The 16,045-nt window shown below is 43.1% G+C and overlaps 2 protein-coding genes across 6 annotated transcripts; one reads left to right on the top strand and one right to left on the bottom strand.

The window, feature by feature from the left end:
• Nucleotides 1-21: 21 nt before the first annotated feature.
• On the bottom strand, nucleotides 22-4,454 carry ankmy2a (ankyrin repeat and MYND domain containing 2a). The gene is made up of 10 exons (XM_003965709.3): nucleotides 4,231-4,454; nucleotides 3,870-3,934; nucleotides 3,403-3,541; nucleotides 3,202-3,300; nucleotides 2,682-2,842; nucleotides 2,247-2,461; nucleotides 1,532-1,667; nucleotides 1,324-1,452; nucleotides 1,091-1,220; nucleotides 22-339 (listed from the first exon to the last, which is right to left on the bottom strand). Exons 1-10 carry the CDS (start codon nucleotides 4,289-4,291, stop codon nucleotides 215-217), a joined length of 1,260 nt encoding a protein of 419 aa, XP_003965758.1. The 5' UTR covers nucleotides 4,292-4,454; the 3' UTR covers nucleotides 22-214.
• A 2,628-nt stretch (nucleotides 4,455-7,082) lies between these two features.
• her7 (hairy and enhancer of split related-7) lies at nucleotides 7,083-8,614 on the top strand. Of its 5 annotated transcripts, XR_003888978.1 has the most exons (5): nucleotides 7,083-7,222; nucleotides 7,361-7,447; nucleotides 7,537-8,154; nucleotides 8,244-8,281; nucleotides 8,403-8,614. XR_003888978.1 is itself a non-coding variant. In XM_029838966.1 (3 exons), exons 1-3 carry the CDS (start codon nucleotides 7,178-7,180, stop codon nucleotides 8,038-8,040), a joined length of 636 nt encoding a protein of 211 aa, XP_029694826.1. In that variant the 5' UTR covers nucleotides 7,083-7,177; the 3' UTR covers nucleotides 8,041-8,614. The 5 variants fall into 5 exon arrangements, 1 of the variants encoding a protein (XP_029694826.1); XR_003888977.1 differs by having other exon boundaries at nucleotides 8,244-8,614; XR_003888976.1 differs by having other exon boundaries at nucleotides 7,537-8,163; nucleotides 8,244-8,614.
• Nucleotides 8,615-16,045: the final 7,431 nt, after the last annotated feature.

Raw genomic sequence — 16,045 nt, 5'->3', positions numbered from 1 at the left:
AAAATATCTTTCCATCACTGATTAAAAGCTTTCGATAATTTATTAACACATCTGTCCCCTATGACAAAGACATCTGACAACAGAAAAATAAATGTTCAAAGACGGTCATTGTCCTCCTCCTGGATCAGTCCTTGCAAACTGGGCGCAATTCCTTTCTCCGTCGTTGGTCAGCAGATGCTTTGGGATGAACATAGCCAGAAAGACTTTATCTCCCTCAGTTGTCAGCGTCTTCGCTGGAAACTGGTTTTGCTGTTTCTGCTGCAGAGTTTCCGTTGCTGTTGGTCTCCAGTTTGAGCTTCTGTGTGGCGTCTGCAGCCTCATTCGCCTCTTTATCCTCCTCTGAAACGAAGACAAAGTTGTCACGATCGGGACCAAACCTGGCAAAAGATGTTCAGGCAGCTAAACTTCAAAAGAGTCTGGAGAAAAAGAAATGAAGTGTGCTTCACACTCAAACCATCAGACCCCCATCTCCCCCATACAACAATCCAAGCAAGTGTGTTCTGTTAACCACAGCTTGTTCTGATTGGACTCACAGCTGCAGATTACACAAGCAGTCATTTACTAAGCAGCAGAGCGCATCGTTTATCAGCCCATGCAGGAAGTAACGCTGTCGTCCAGGTGACAAAGCAAAAAATATTAAGAGGTAATGGAACTGAAGAAACCTCAGATGAGAGGAGAGACATCGTCCAGGAACCACAGAGACGTTCAGCTGAAGACAAGAGTTCTTTGACCTGGATAACTGAGGATATTGTGTGACTTGCTCTTATTATTCTGCTTGTTTTTTCATTTTAATGCATCAACAGCAAAGAAAAATCCCTGGTAAGGACACCCTTAGAGTGACAGACCATACGCTGGTAGAGCGGGTCCTGGACTCTGTCCTGCTGAGAGTGATGTCTTGTTGTTCTCTTCCCTACAGTCCCACTGGGCACCACAAGTTCTGCCACAAGACTATCCAGAACTGTGCATTCACAGGCTCAGGCTCAGACAGACAGCAGAGTCCATTCAGACCTCAACTTTTCAAAACAATGCTGACACAGTGCTTGTGTACATGTGCAGCTGCTTTTTGCAAGAGGTTCTGATGTAAAGGTACCATTGCTCTGCTGCATCCTGAGTTTGGCTGCTTCCGCCTCTTGTTTCTCTCGCTGCTCCTGGAGCTTCTTGCAGACTTTCTTGTGGGTGAACCAATGCAGTTTCTGGCAGGCTTTGTCACAGTAGACCACCTGGTGCCAAAGAAAGACACTTTAGTTGATTGCGTAACTGATTATAGAAAACTAGAAATGAAACAGGATTTTGTGGCTGAGAGGCCTACAGTCAGGTTATTACCATCTTACACGCTGAGCATCTCTTCTGGGCTCCCTTCTCTCCACATGACGTACAGAACTCTGCATCTATGAAGCCCACCTGCCCAGTGATGGCTTGAGTCAGCACAGAAAGGGCTGTGGGATCGTTGCCCTGGAGTCATAAACAAAGATTTGCACAAAACCTCCAGCACAACTGGCGCTACAGCATCTATAAGGTGGGTTTGACTCACAATCTCGACAGGGGCGATACTTCGCACCAGCTGTTGCAGCAAGGTAACGTCACAGTAGGGAAACTTGCGGATGCACTCCCTAATAAACTTCTCCTGATACACCGGGAAGCCGTCGCTGTCGCGACCCTTCAGCAAGCTGCAAGACGCCGAACAAGGAGAACCGAACAGTTCCGGTTTCAGTGTTCAGAGTGAAAAATCACAACTTATTATAAAACCTGTGAATATCTTCTTATAATCAATCAGGGACATTACAAAGTAATCAAGGTGCCGTCAGTTAAGGAGTAAAAGTAAGTTTAAATAGAACCAAATCACTCTAAAACCATCTCAAATATGTTCCATCTGTGTCCTGTCACCTATGTTTTTCTGTGCTTGTGATTTAATGTCTTGTTATAACCCAAGAGGAATTGCTGTGAAGGAGTACATGGGTCCACAGGTTCTTGGGTTCTCAGACTGGACTCTATACCATCTGGTTGGTTATATTGTGTCACGAGGTCACAAGAAAGGAATGTGTTTACTTGACCATATATAAGGGTCTACCGAATAAAGCACTTCAGAGATCTTCACCATCGGGACCACGAAAGCTCCCTCGGACAAGCTGCAGCGTCTGATTGATACCTCTCTCCAATAAACATCTCTCATAACCAAGTCGATGTCTACGAAGATTCCTTTTTCATCAGCACATCTCAACTATCACCAGAAGAAATTTACCACACACCTCTTGGTGAGGCCATCCAACTTGTCGTCACGGTCTTTCAGGAAGGAGGCGCACTTTCCCAGGACGCAGCTGATGTAGTGCATCTTCATGGCCAGAACCTCGTTCATTTCCTGCTGCTTGATGCATTTCTCACAGATCAGCTCCATCACCCGCCGACATTTATCGAGAGCCTCTGCCTCCAGCAGCAGAGGGTTCTCCTCGACCAGCATCACCATCTAGGAAAGAGCACACAGCTTTCCTGAACTGCTCATCATCCTCAGCATGAATGGACGCTTTAATCTTTCAAAAACAAAACATGTCCTTTCACCAGGATGTTGTAAATGTTGAAACTGGGGGAGTAAATTGTGGCAGAGATCATCCACATCAATCTCTAAGCACTTTAAAAGGTACAACTTCCTGCAGGATGGATATAAAATCAGTGAGGTTGTCTCCTACTTTTACTGGGTTCAGGTTGGTGCCCATGATGATCTTGTGGAGGGGTCCAGCTAGTTTGGGTGGCAGCTTGGGCTCCTTCTCCAGACCCTGTGGCTTGGAATAATAATCCAGTCTTGCACGAGAGAAGTAGTTGTTGATAACGGTGACACAGTCGTGTTGGCCTGAATAAGACAGAGAGGAAGAGTCATTCCCAAGCTGTAGGACAGAGTTCAAGTCAACTTGATAGGTATTTTCTACAAATACGTGACAGAAAAGTTTCAGGAAAAGACGGAAATATAAGCAGTATTCTACATACATACATGTGTACATTGGCTACACCAAATACTGACAGTGACATTTATCCTAATATTTCCTACACTCGTCTTCCGTGGATAATGCAAGTGATGGGACCATCTGTTGAGGATCCCATTTACAGGCTGAATGTTCTCCACTGCCAAAAATGTGTGTGGCTCTTTGTCCTTGTGAGTCCTTAAAACACTTGACTCTCATGTGAAAGAGCACATGTCACACTCAGACATACCCACAAAGGCAGCCATCTGTGCAGCGGTCCTTCCCACCGAGTTGACCACATCTGTTTCTGCACCGGCGTCCAGCATCAACCAGGTGATTTCAGTCTTACCTGCAGAGGAATAACAGATACAGGGAGAAGCTTTCTAAAATAACAGGGTCAGATGTGTCCTGATGGGGCTGAAAACTTGAGATGGTGGAACTGACGGCATACCTGACAGGCCAGCAAACATGAGTGCCGTGTATCCGTGCTCATGTTCATTGCAATTGACATCTGCTCCATGCTGTAGCAACAATTTGCACATGTCTGTTTTTCCTTTGTAAGCAGCGTGCATAAGGGGGGTCATTCCATACTGAGGACACATATACATACACACATATACATCAGAAAAGGTCTCAGCATTGTGTTTAGATTATACTGCACACGACATCCATTTAAAGCTACCCCTGATTCTGACAAAATCCACTACAAAACCAAGAGGACCTTAGAGAAGGTCCTTCTCGACCTATCATGAACAGATGTCACAGAATAGCCAAACGACTTTCATTATTTCTAACTGTGTCCACGCTGCATTCATTATTAGATGAAAAATACAAATACGGGGCACAAACTGTACACAGTATAAAAGCATTATTATCAGTGTTTAGATGGGCAAACGTTAAACATTATGGCTTCCTTACCTCATCCAAACAGTTGACCCGAACATCTTTACAGCCCAGCAGCCGAGAGGCTTCTTGGACATTTCCTGGGTGAATCAAATTCAAGGTTATTGCAAAAGAAAACACAACCACGCGGATCATTCAGCATTGCACACCTCCTTTGACATGAAAATAAATGTTTTGAACTGTCTTCAGCCACTCGTGCACTGACTGGCAGCACTTCCCAGCCTCGCTGACCAACCGCATAACAGCTAGTTATGAGCTAGTTCAAGCCTCTAACTAGGATTTTAGATATCTGCTTCACAGCGATTGTAATCTGGGCGATGATATCAAGAACCAGATCCTGTCTGCAAGTTCTCAGGCATTACTGGAAGAGGCTTACCCGTAGAAATGACATTAAACAACTGCTTTTCGCTTGAAGACAAGTCTCCTTTGACAGACATATTTCCGTTTTGTTCCACCCTCAGAACAGTAAAATATATACCGGTTTATATATATTTTGTTTGATGTTCGCCTTCTGTCGGTAGTTGGCTCGTGCTACGACTTGAAAGCGGATTCAATGCGATTCAGTATTGGTGACGTCACCACCTGGTTCTTCTTCGCCTGTTTTTCTTTTCTTCTTCTTCTCTGTCACGTCGCCACAAGGACTGTTTGCACTACCGCCACCTACAAGCGTGGAGGGCGTCTGGATGGATTTGTTCCCGTAAACCTCCGCTCCCAGAGGAAAAACAAGCCAAACTAAACTGTTATCAAATGGAAATAACGTTGGATTAATACGTATTCCCTAAAATCATTGTAGGCGTTCTCACTTTGCCCAGGCTCATTTTAATTCTCCCTCAAAATAGATCATGAGCATTCAATTGCACTAATTTTTAAAATTGAACAGGCTTCACTGTTGTTTTCGACTGTAAACTCGTGTTGTTGCGCTATTTTGTTGCTTCATTTGCTTTCTTGTGAGCTACTTCTTTCCCTTTGATGCTGATATGTTCGGTTCCGCATTTCCTAACGAGTAAATTTGAAAGTGATTAAAGCTGCTTTCAGTGGTATCCTTTCTTCCGCCCTCTGCGCTCCTTTTACCGCTGTTACAAATACCAACGTTTCCCTGTGACACTCCTTCATTTATCATCTGACTTTTGAAACTTCCACTACATATTCTTAGTGCTTAACTATTATATTAAATACACACCATGTTTTCATTGCCCATCGTTCACTCCATAAATAACAGTGAATTTTTATCCACACCCATCGAGCACATCTTTATTCAGTGATTTACAATTAGTGCTCATTTTAACATTGTTTTCGCAGCATTAACAGCAAAATGTGCTTTGTTTAGATGTCCATTAGTGTTTTCTCCCATGGTAACAACTATCTTTAGAACGTTTTAGTCTGGCCAGCAAATTCTCTCCATGTTAAGGTTTCTCCTTCCTATAAAGCTGAATGTTTTTATTTTCATTTCATTAAACAATGAAATGAAAACTGAAAAATTAGGAAAAAGATTAACGCTTTAGGTCTTTTTTTTTTGCCTTTCTTTTGCCTTCCTCCAGTAATTCCCCCAAACCTCATTTTAATCTACAGTTTGTACAGCAACATTATTATGTTGCCAAATAAACAAATTTAAAAACTGTGGATATTTTGTCGTTGGTTTTAATGTAAAGGGATGCAAAGACAGCTTTAATAGAGGGCAGCAACTCCGCGCGTCCCAGTATGACGCCCTGACACACTGCTGCCCTCTGTTGGCTTCAAGTTGTAATGACATACACATCAGAAGCGTCGAGCATGAGAAAGACTCAAGTTTCGTCGAAGGCTTCAGCACACAGTTTAGACTTGAAACATAGACCTTGTGACCTTTGTCACACTTTGTGACAGAAAAGCTGCGACTCCCAAGAGATTTGAATAGTACCAAACATGGAACATCTTAATATGGTGAGAATGTCAAGTAGTACACATGAATCAGCTTCACTCCTGACCCATACTGTCCCGCAGAACCTGGTTTCCATCATGCACCATGTGGAACCCCTCACAGACCCAAAACTACAATATTCTACTGCTCTTATTTAGTAACCTTGATCAGTTTGTCTAGATAAAGGTTTGATCTCATCTTACTTATGATCAATATAAATTAGAAAGAAAGAAACAATCAGTTGACATCGATCTCCACAGTATAGTTCTTTATCTGGGAGATTTACTCAACTCAATATTATTGTTTTCATCAGAGTTTCTCTGTAATTCTTCTAATACAGACATTTTCCAACAAATGTCCACGTGTTCTCGCCCCAAAGCGCCGGAAAACTCTTAAATGAACAGATGCTGGTCACCGGTAAAGGTGAGAGAGCTTCATCCTGCTGTGTCATCGTGGGAACGTGGAGCAGGAGACGCCATTCTGTCTTTTATTACCCGCGAACAGCGACACTTAATCCCGATTGCGAGCTTTCAGGGAGACCCTCCCTGGTTGTCAGGATGTGGAAAACAGGAATAATATTGGATGGTTTTGTTTTCACGACACCAGAAGCACCGTGCGTGAATGAAAGAATCGTGTTTTTCCTCAAATGATGACGGCAACTCGTTTGATTTGATTATATTCTTTGGACTAATGACAGAATCCGCGAGGATGTTGGTGCACGTCTTTATAGAAGTTCTCACATGCGTGTTCCTGTATCATGCGTGTTCCTGTATCATGCGTGTTCCTGTATCATGCGTGTTCCTGTATCATGCGTGTTCCTGTATCATGCGTGTGTTTCTGTGCTCGGGGCTCCTCTTGTTCTGCCCACCAACAAATACCCGACTAGTCCTTCTCATTCATCAGCCTCAGCCTCACATTCTTCTCTCCCACTTTTGCTGCTTTCATGTCTTCTCACATGGAAATGTTGCACGCGCTGCCTTTCTCATGCGCGTGCCGTTCACACTTGGCACGTGGCGCGTCTTTCCGTCTCCCGAGAATCTCTTCAAAGAGATTAAAAGCAAATAGGAATAAAACACGTACTTTAATTATATCACCAAAGACCTGATTTATTACACTTTACACCAAGAAAACTGTAAGCATCAAGGGAAATTTTAAAATGTAGGAAACAAACTGAGAAAATTCTGTTTATATATAAAAAAGATTTTGTAGGTGGCGCGATCTATAGACGTAAAGGACGCAGAGTAAAGTTTAGTTTTGCAGCTTGAACACGAACGAAGGGAAGATTTAAAAGAAAATTCTGATTGGTTGTGGGTGTGGCATGAGACCACGCCCACTGAGAATAAAAATGGTCGGTGAAGCCTGAGGGGTCACTTTCAACTCGGAGCAGCCAGGTCCTCACAGGGTTGCAGCTTGTTGGGGGATTGAAATCATGAAGCCTTTTGAAGATTCAAAGGGTTCATCATCCAGAAAGAGGGTACGTGCTTTAATCAACATGTGGCCGTCTGAGTGGGACCGCTGGGGTCCATTGTTGCTCCTGTGGGACTTTTATCTGCATTCTGTTTGATTCACAATCTCTTCATTCATCTGAATCTGTGGATATTTTACTTCACAGCCTCTCAAACATCATGTAGAGAGACGTCGAAGAGAGAGAATAAACCGCAGCTTGGACAACCTAAAGAGTCTCTTGTTGCTGCCGCAGGTAAAGGAGTCAACGTGCTGCGATCAACCCACCATCCCATAATTCAGCCGTGGGCTAAGAAGCTGTTTTTATTGTTCTTTCTCTTGTAGGAAGCCACTCAGCGCAGAGTGGAGAAAGCAGAGATCCTGGAACACACTGTTCTCTTTCTACAGAAAACAAGAGACAAGAATAGATCTGAAGCTGGTGGAGGATCCCAGAAAGACTCTTTCCAAGAGGGCTTCTCAGACTGCATGGAGAGAGCTGTTCGCTTCCTGGGACCTATGGGGAAAGGCCTGTGCCTCAGAGCAGTGCTGGATCCATCGGCCTCTGCGCGGTCTTCCAGTTCAGACTTTGGTTCTGCAAACTGGAAAAACAGAAGTGAGGTCCACCCCTCCTCCAGCTCACAGCTGCTCAGCAGGTCCTGCAAGTCTCTTCTTCACCTGTGGTTACATAAGCCAGGGTCCGTGCCCGGCCCCGTGGCGTTCCGCTGCGTTCAGAACCCTGGACAGTCTCAACGTCCTCTCCCCTCACAGCAAATGAGGAACGGAGCGAACAAACAGAACCACCTCCAGAGTCACCCAGCCAGCCGTTCTCTGTGGAGGCCTTGGCCCTGAGCACCAGCCAATCTTCAAAAACCTACTGTTCGTCACTTTTGCATGCTGGTTCCATTTGTCCGCTTCAGCAGAGGTTAATTGTGATGTGTGTTGCTAATCTACCACCAAGAGCCTGTGAGTAATGTAAGAAAGACATGTGAGTTGTAGATGTAGTTGTTGTGTGATCCAGCTCTCGGTTGTGAACTTTGTGCTGACGACCACAGGGACACAGACTGGGACGGCCGCTCTGACCGCCGTAAAGGTGAGTTATACCGGGATGAAGACTCTCTGTTCTGTGCCGAGGAAAACTCGGGTCCATCGTCTCCCGTGATTAAGAGTTCCCTATGAGTGAGATGTGCTGTGATAGAATATCCATCCATCAGATTTTCAGGTGGGGGATCAGTGAAGCTCCTACAGCACCTGTGAGTGATCTCTGATCACACCTATGATCTTCAGCAGGTGCAACCACGACAACCACAACCCACAGTCTGCTGCCATCCATATCTTTTCTATTTGCACATTTAACTTATTTAGAATGTCTCCCTATGGTGAGGAATACTTCTGTAAATAACTATTAAAACTTTTATTCAAATAAACAAAACCTGCTGTTGATTTATTCTTCTTGGTGCTGACAGTTAAAAGTGTGTAAGTCTCCTGCACAACTGAACTACCCAGACTAGAAGTCTGGTCCTGAGTCAACAGCTACATAGAAGCGTTTGTTGTTGTCATGACGATACATGAAGCCTTTATCAGTCAGTGTAAATTCCTTCCGGGCAGAGAAATCCTCTGAAATCTCCTCCTTTCCAAAATAAATGAATTGGTCTGAAGACAATAGCTTGACAAACCTCCACATCTGTTGGTGGAGCTCCAGGATCCATCTGCATGAGTTCAGCTGTCTCATTATTTCAGTCTGCTCATCCAAATTAAACTGGAGCATCACACAAATGTTGAGCACAAGCCCACACAGTTATACAAGTGACAAGCTGGTAGTTTATAAGGTCACAGTTGGATTAATATTAACCTTTTTCTGAGCCAGTCGTCCTCTCACTGAAAATGAGGAAGGTTTCTGCATGTGAAGGTATTCATGAGGCTGTGCTGTGTCATTTGCATGTGAGTGAGTAGTGTGTGTGTGTGTGTGTGTGTGACTGCTCAGAGATCCTTCACACTTGTCCGCTAATGACCTTCAAATTCTGGCAGATCATAAAATCAAATCCAGGAGGTTTCTTCTCCCACGAGAAAGACCAAGAAACGTCTTTCCCATGTCAGACATCACGTCACTTTTATTTTACAGACAAAACCATTAAACTCTTCACACATAAGACACATTGTGTCCACACATGTTCAGGTTTTAAGCTTCTGAAGAATTTTAGATAACAACATTCAGAACATCCCATTTGTGTCAACAATGTTTAACCCAAAAAAAATGTCCTCAAAAAATAACTTAAGTTATGTTTTCATGATATTCTTTGAGTATATCTTTAATAATCACTACCATAATAACTGCATATGATAACTACTCTCCTTTTGTTATCATTTTTGGTGTTTACCCATTCCACTTGTCAAAGCAATCTAAATGTTCTTAGTTCATTAATTTAATTTGTTTTTGCAGTCTCGTCATCCTTATATTAACTATACTTATATTCTCATTCTGGTTGCAGTTGTTCTTTTCTTGTATAAATTATGCTGCATGATGTTACATTTTCCCTGAATTTAATTTAGCCAATTTTAAGAATAATTTCAGAAAATAAGAATTATCTGTAAACTTTTTGATTCCATCCCCCCCACTCTCGTTGTGAATATTACTCAACTTAGCTTTTACATTTATCAAAATAAAAGCTACAAAATAGAGAGCCGTAAGTGTATCGAGAAATGCCTTATTTTGTTTTTATCAATAGTTTATTTTGTTTTTAAAAATATAAATACAAAAATAGCCTTTGGATGAAAACAGAACTGGACCAAACAACAAAACAAGATAAAGGTGGGAAAACAAGACAAAAAAAGAAAAAATCGAAAAAACATAAATAAAGAGTTTTTCCCCCCACAAACGCTTCTTAAATTATAACAGAAATATTTACATTAGTCTAAAATGACTTCCAAATTAGTTTTTAAAAAAAACGTTCGTTTTTAACTAAAATATAAATTATGTGATTTGCTCGCTATTTGTTGAGAGTTTGTATTTATTTCCCTTCGAAACAGCTTTTGCTGTGAAGGCTGTAACGGCTCTTCTGTCCAGGATGAACTCCGTGGCACGAACTATGACACTGATATTGGAAGTAGCCCCATAGCGTTTCCCTGTACAACAAAAAAAGAGAGAGAGATTGACTTGGGACCTGTTTGTGCATGATCGTGCACTGAGTTTCGGTGTGATGGGACGTGGAGTTAAGTAGGGAAGTTGTGAAACTGGACAATTTCAGAGAAAGTGAGCTGTTTTTCACCGTGGAGCAGTAAAAAGGTAAACGTTTATTACAAAAAAAATTAAAAAGAATTCAAACACTAGTTACATCCAGACACGAACATGAAGAATGACAGGGCTGAAAGGAAGGATGTCTATATATGTCATTACTGTCCAGTAAAAAATAAAAGTGTGGTCTCCTTACAGAAAGATAAAATGATTTAATCTAAATCAAGATCAATATTGAGTAGAAAGATTTAAATAGTATAAGACTACAGTAACCTATGGTATATTTACAAAATTTACATGTGGACATCATTCTCTAAGCAGAACTTCTGTTGGAGTTTTTAACAATATTTTCCGATTTTCAGTCATTTTTAATTCTAAAAGAAGTATCTGTCAGGTTGGTAGTTGTATTCTGAGCAATGGGTGTGGACAGACCTGCCTCCTCCACACTCTCAAAGTGTGAAAGCACATGGAACAAGAGTCATTTCCACGGCAACAAATGTCCACGCGTTCTCGCCCCAAAGCGCCGGAAAACTGTTAAATGAACAGATGCTGGTCACCGGTAAAGGTGAGAGAGCTTCATCCTGCTGTGTCATCGTGGGAACGTGGAGCAGGAGACGCCATTCTGTCTTTTATTACCCGCGAACAGCGACACTTAATCCCGATTGCGAGCTTTCAGGGAGACCCTCCCTGGTTGTCAGGATGTGGAAAACAGGAATAATATTGGATGGTTTTGTTTTCACGACACCAGAAGCACCGTGCGTGAATGAAAGAATCGTGTTTTTCCTCAAATGATGACGGCAACTCGTTTGATTTGATTATATTCTTTGGACCAATGACAGAATCCGCGAGGATGTTGGTGCACGTCTTTATAGAAGTTCTCACATGCGTGTTCCTGTATCATGCGTGTTCCTGTATCATGCGTGTTCCTGTATCATGCGTGTGTTTCTGTGCTCGGGGCTCCTCTTGTTCTGCCCACCAACAAATACCCGACTAGTCCTTCTCATTCATCAGCCTCAGCCTCACATTCTTCTCTCCCACTTTTGCTGCTTTCATGTCTTCTCACATGGAAATGTTGCACGAGCTGCCTTTCTCATGCGCGTGCCGTTCACACCTGGCACGTGGCGCGTCTTTCCGTCTCCCGAGAATCTCTTCAAAGAGATTGAAAGCAAATAGGAATAAAACACGTACTTTAATTATATCACCAAAGACCCGATTTATTACAATTTCGGTCAACACCAAAACGAAGTGTTGTTTATTATTTACAGGAGAAATAAATCGCATAAAATACATTTTTAAATTGTACTGTATTGTTTGAAAAAAATTACAATCTAAAGATTAGATTTGAAGTTAAGAAAAGAAAATTGATGGTTGATTGAATGTGTACGTGGCCTAAACCTACCTACTGGGCTCTAAACGTGCTTGTAAACAGCGAATCATTGTCAAAAATGTTGAAATAGCTATGAAGGGGAAAAAACTCCTATTTTGTGAGAGCAATATCAATTTTGAAATCAACTTTAAATCACTAAACTGTATTTTATTCCTATTTTGCTCTTAATCTCTTTGAAGAGATTCTCGGGAGACGGAAAGACGCGCCACGTGCCAAGTGTGAACGGCACGCGCATGAGAAAGGCAGCTCGTGCAACATTTCCATGTGAAAAGACATGAAAGCAGCAAAAGTGGAAGAGAAGAATGTGAATTTGTTGGTGGGCAGAACAAGAGGAGCCCCGAGCACAGAAATACGCGCATGATACAGGAACATCTGGAATAAATGATCATCAGTTGCTCGCTGATATCCATGATTCATAAGAATAACCAATGATTCTCACATATTATGTGAAAAAAACACCGATTACAATCAAGTAACATTCCAGTAACAGATATCTTTTGGGGGGAATTAAGTGTCGCGGGTAATAAAAGACAGAATGGCGTCTCCTGCTCCACGTTCCCACGATGACACAGCAGGATGAAACTCTCTCACCTTTACAGATGACCAGCATTTGTTAGTCAATCAAAACGATGGTGGATTTAACTGTTTTCCGGAGCTTTGGGGTGTGAACACGTGGTCGTTTGTTGTCATGGAAATGACTCCTGTTCTACGCTTTCACACTACTTTCACGCCCTGAGCGCGGAGGAGGTCCTGGCCAGACCCTTGATTCAAAACCCTTCCAGATAGTTCTTATTTAAAATTAAAAAGGAGTGTGTGTGTGTGTGTGTGGGGGGGGGGGGGGGGGGGGGGGGGGGGGGGGGGTAGTGAGAAAAAATGCATTCTTAAAAGACACATTTTATACAACAATTAATCTGACTACAAAAAGAACAATTGAAGATTAAAATATCGTATCATTCGTACATTTCTCGGCCATCATGATAAAAGTCTATCACCGTTACTGTCTATTACTGAGGTTACAAGTCTCAAGGTTCCCATTGTGTGTTTGAGTTGTGGGCGTTGTTGCTCTTAAACGCTGAAATAAAATCCCACATATTATGAGCATAAAAACCTGCTGACACAGATGGGATGTTCTGAATGTTGTTATCTAAAATTCTTCAGAAGCTTAAAACCTGAACATGTGTGGACACAATGTCTCTTATGTGTGAAGGGTTTAATGGTTTTGTCTGTAAAATAAAAGTGACGTGATGTCTGACATGGGAAAGACGTTTCTTGGTCTTTCTCGTGGGAGAAGAAACCTCCTGGATTTGATTTTATGATCTGCCAGAATTTGAAGGTCATTAGCGGACAAGTGTGAAGGATCTCTGAGCAGTCACACACACACACACACACACACTACTCACTCACATGCAAATGACACAGCACAGCCTCATGAATACCTTCACATGCAGAAACCTTCCTCATTTTCAGTGAGAGGACGACTGGCTCAGAAAAAGGTTAATATTAATCCAACTGTGACCTTATAAACTACCAGCTTGTCACTTGTATAACTGTGTGGGCTTGTGCTCAACATTTGTGTGATGCTCCAGTTTAATTTGGATGAGCAGACTGAAATAATGAGACAGCTGAACTCATGCAGATGGATCCTGGAGCTCCACCAACAGATGTGGAGGTTTGTCAAGCTATTGTCTTCAGACCAATTCATTTATTTTAGAAAGGAGGAGATTTCAGAGGATTTCTCTGCCCGGAAGGAATTTACAATGACTGATAAAGGCTTCATGTATCGTCATGACAACGACAAACGCTTCTATGTAGCTGTTGACTCAGGACCAGACTTCTAGTCTGGGTAGTTCAGTTGTGCAGGAGACTTACACACTTTTAACTGTCAGCACCAAGAAGAATGAATCAACAGCAGGTTTTGTTTATTTGAATAAAAGTTTTAATAGTTATTTACAGAAGTATTCCTCACCATAGGGAGACATTCTAAATAAGTTAAATGTGCAAATAGAAAAGATATGGATGGCAGCAGACTGTGGGTTGTGGTTGTCGTGGTTGCACCTGCTGAAGATCATAGGTGTGATCAGAGATCACTCACAGGTGCTGTAGGAGCTTCACTGATCCCCCACCTGAAAATCTGATGGATGGATATTCTATCACAGCACATCTCTCTCATAGGGAACTCTTAATCATGGGAGACGATGGACCCGAGTTTTCCTCGGCACAGAACAGAGAGTCTTCATCCCGGTATAACTCACCTTTACGGCGGTCAGAGCGGCCGTCCCAGTCTGTGTCCCTGTGGTCGTCAGCACAAAGTTCACAACCGAGAGCTGGATCACACAACAACTACATCTACAACTCACATGTCTTTCTTACATTACTCACAGGCTCTTGGTGGTAGATTAGCAACACACATCACAATTAACCTCTGCTGAAGCGGACAAATGGAACCAGCATGCAAAAGTGACGGACAGTAGGTTTTTGAAGATTGTCTGGTGCTCAGGGCCAAGGCCTCCACAGAGAACGGCTGGCTGGGTGACTCTGGAGGTGGTTCTGTTTGTTCGCTCCGTTCCTCATTTGCTGTGAGGGGAGAGGACGTTGAGACTGTCCAGGGTTCTGAACGCAGCGGAACGCCACGGGGCCGGGCACGGACCCTGGCTTATGTAACCACAGGTGAAGAAGAGACTTGCAGGACCTGCTGAGCAGCTGTGAGCTGGAGGAGGGGTGGACCTCACTTCTGTTTTTCCAGTTTGCAGAACCAAAGTCTGAACTGGAAGACCGCGCAGAGGCCGATGGATCCAGCACTGCTCTGAGGCACAGGCCTTTCCCCATAGGTCCCAGGAAGCGAACAGCTCTCTCCATGCAGTCTGAGAAGCCCTCTTGGAAAGAGTCTTTCTGGGATCCTCCACCAGCTTCAGATCTATTCTTGTCTCTTGTTTTCTGTAGAAAGAGAACAGTGTGTTTCCAGGATCTCTGCTTTCTCCACTCTGCGCTGAGTGGCTCCTACAAGAGAAAGAACAATAAAAAAACAGCTTCTTAGCCCACGGCTGAATTATGGGATGGTGGTTGATCACAGCACGTTGACTCCTTTACCTGCGGCAGCAACAAGAGACTCTTTAGGTTGTCCAAGCTGCGGTTTATTCTCTCTCTTCGACGTCTCTCTACATGATGTTTGAGAGGCTGTGAAGTAAAATATCCACAGATTCAGATGAATGAAGAGATTGTGAATCAAACAGAATGCAGATAAAAGTCCCACAGGAGCAACAATGGACCCCAGCGGTCCCACTCAGACGGCCACATGTTGATTAAAGCACGTACCCTCTTTCTGGATGATGAACCCTTGAATCTTCAAAAGGCTTCATGATTTCAATCCCCCAACAAGCTGCAACCCTGTGAGGACCTGGCTGCTCCGAGTTGAAAGTGACCCCTCAGGCTTCACCGACCATTTTTATTCTCAGTGGGCGTGGTCCCATGCCACACCCACAACCAATCAGAATTTTCTTTTAAATCTTCCCTTCGTTCGTGTTCAAGCTGCAAAACTAAACTTTACTCTGCGTCCTTTACGTCTATAGATCGCGCCACCTACAAAATCTTTTTTTTTATATAAAAAGAATTTTCTCAGTTTGTTTCCTACATTTTAAAATTTCCCTTGATGCTTACAGTTTTCTTGGTGTAAAGTGTAATAAATCAGGTCTTTGGTGATATAATTAAAGTACGTGTTTTATTCCTATTTGCTCTTAATCTCTTTGAAGAGCTTCTCGGGAGACGGAAAGACGCGCCACGTGCCAAGTGTGAACGGCACGCGCATGAGAAAGGCAGCGCGTGCAACATTTCCATGTGAGAAGACATGAAAGCAGCAAAAGTGGGAGAGAAGAATGTGAATTTGTTGGTCAGAACAAGAGGAGCCCCGAGCACAGAAACACACGCATGATACAGGAACACGCATGATACAGGAACACGCATGATACAGGAACACGCATGTGAGAACTTCATTCACGCACGGTGCTTCTGGTGTCGTGAAAACAAAACCATCCAATATTATTCCTGTTTCCCACATCCTGACAACCAGGGAGGGTCTCCCTGAAAACTCGCAATCGGGATTAAGTGTCGCTGTTCGCGGGTAATAAAAGACAGAATGGCGTCTCCTGCTCCACGTTCCCACGATGACACAGCAGGATGAAGCTCTCTCACCTTTACCGGTGACCAGCATCTGTTCATTTAACAGTTTTCCGGCGCTTTGGGGC

The sequence above is a fragment of the Takifugu rubripes genome, chromosome 7 (genome assembly GCF_901000725.2).
Source record: "Takifugu rubripes chromosome 7, fTakRub1.2, whole genome shotgun sequence".
NCBI classification, from domain to species: domain Eukaryota; kingdom Metazoa; phylum Chordata; class Actinopteri; order Tetraodontiformes; family Tetraodontidae; genus Takifugu; species Takifugu rubripes.
Note: the sequence above shows the minus strand (reverse complement) of the source record. Positions and strands in the feature narration are given on the sequence as shown.

Coding starts and splice junctions, on each gene's coding strand:
- ankmy2a (XM_003965709.3), bottom strand. CDS start 4,291: ATGTCTGTCAAAGGAGACTTGTCTTCAAGCGAAAAGCAGTTGTTTAAT. Junction 1,668..2,246: donor TTGGATGGCCTCACCAAGAG/GTGTGTGGTAAA, acceptor GGCGTCTTGCAG/CTTGCTGAAGGGTCGCGACA. Junction 1,221..1,323: donor GATGCTCAGCGTGTAAGATG/GTAATAACCTGA, acceptor CTTTGGCACCAG/GTGGTCTACTGTGACAAAGC.
- her7 (XM_029838966.1), top strand. CDS start 7,178: ATGAAGCCTTTTGAAGATTCAAAGGGTTCATCATCCAGAAAGAGG. Junction 7,223..7,360: donor GTTCATCATCCAGAAAGAGG/GTACGTGCTTTA, acceptor TTTACTTCACAG/CCTCTCAAACATCATGTAGA. Junction 7,448..7,536: donor GTCTCTTGTTGCTGCCGCAG/GTAAAGGAGTCA, acceptor TTTCTCTTGTAG/GAAGCCACTCAGCGCAGAGT.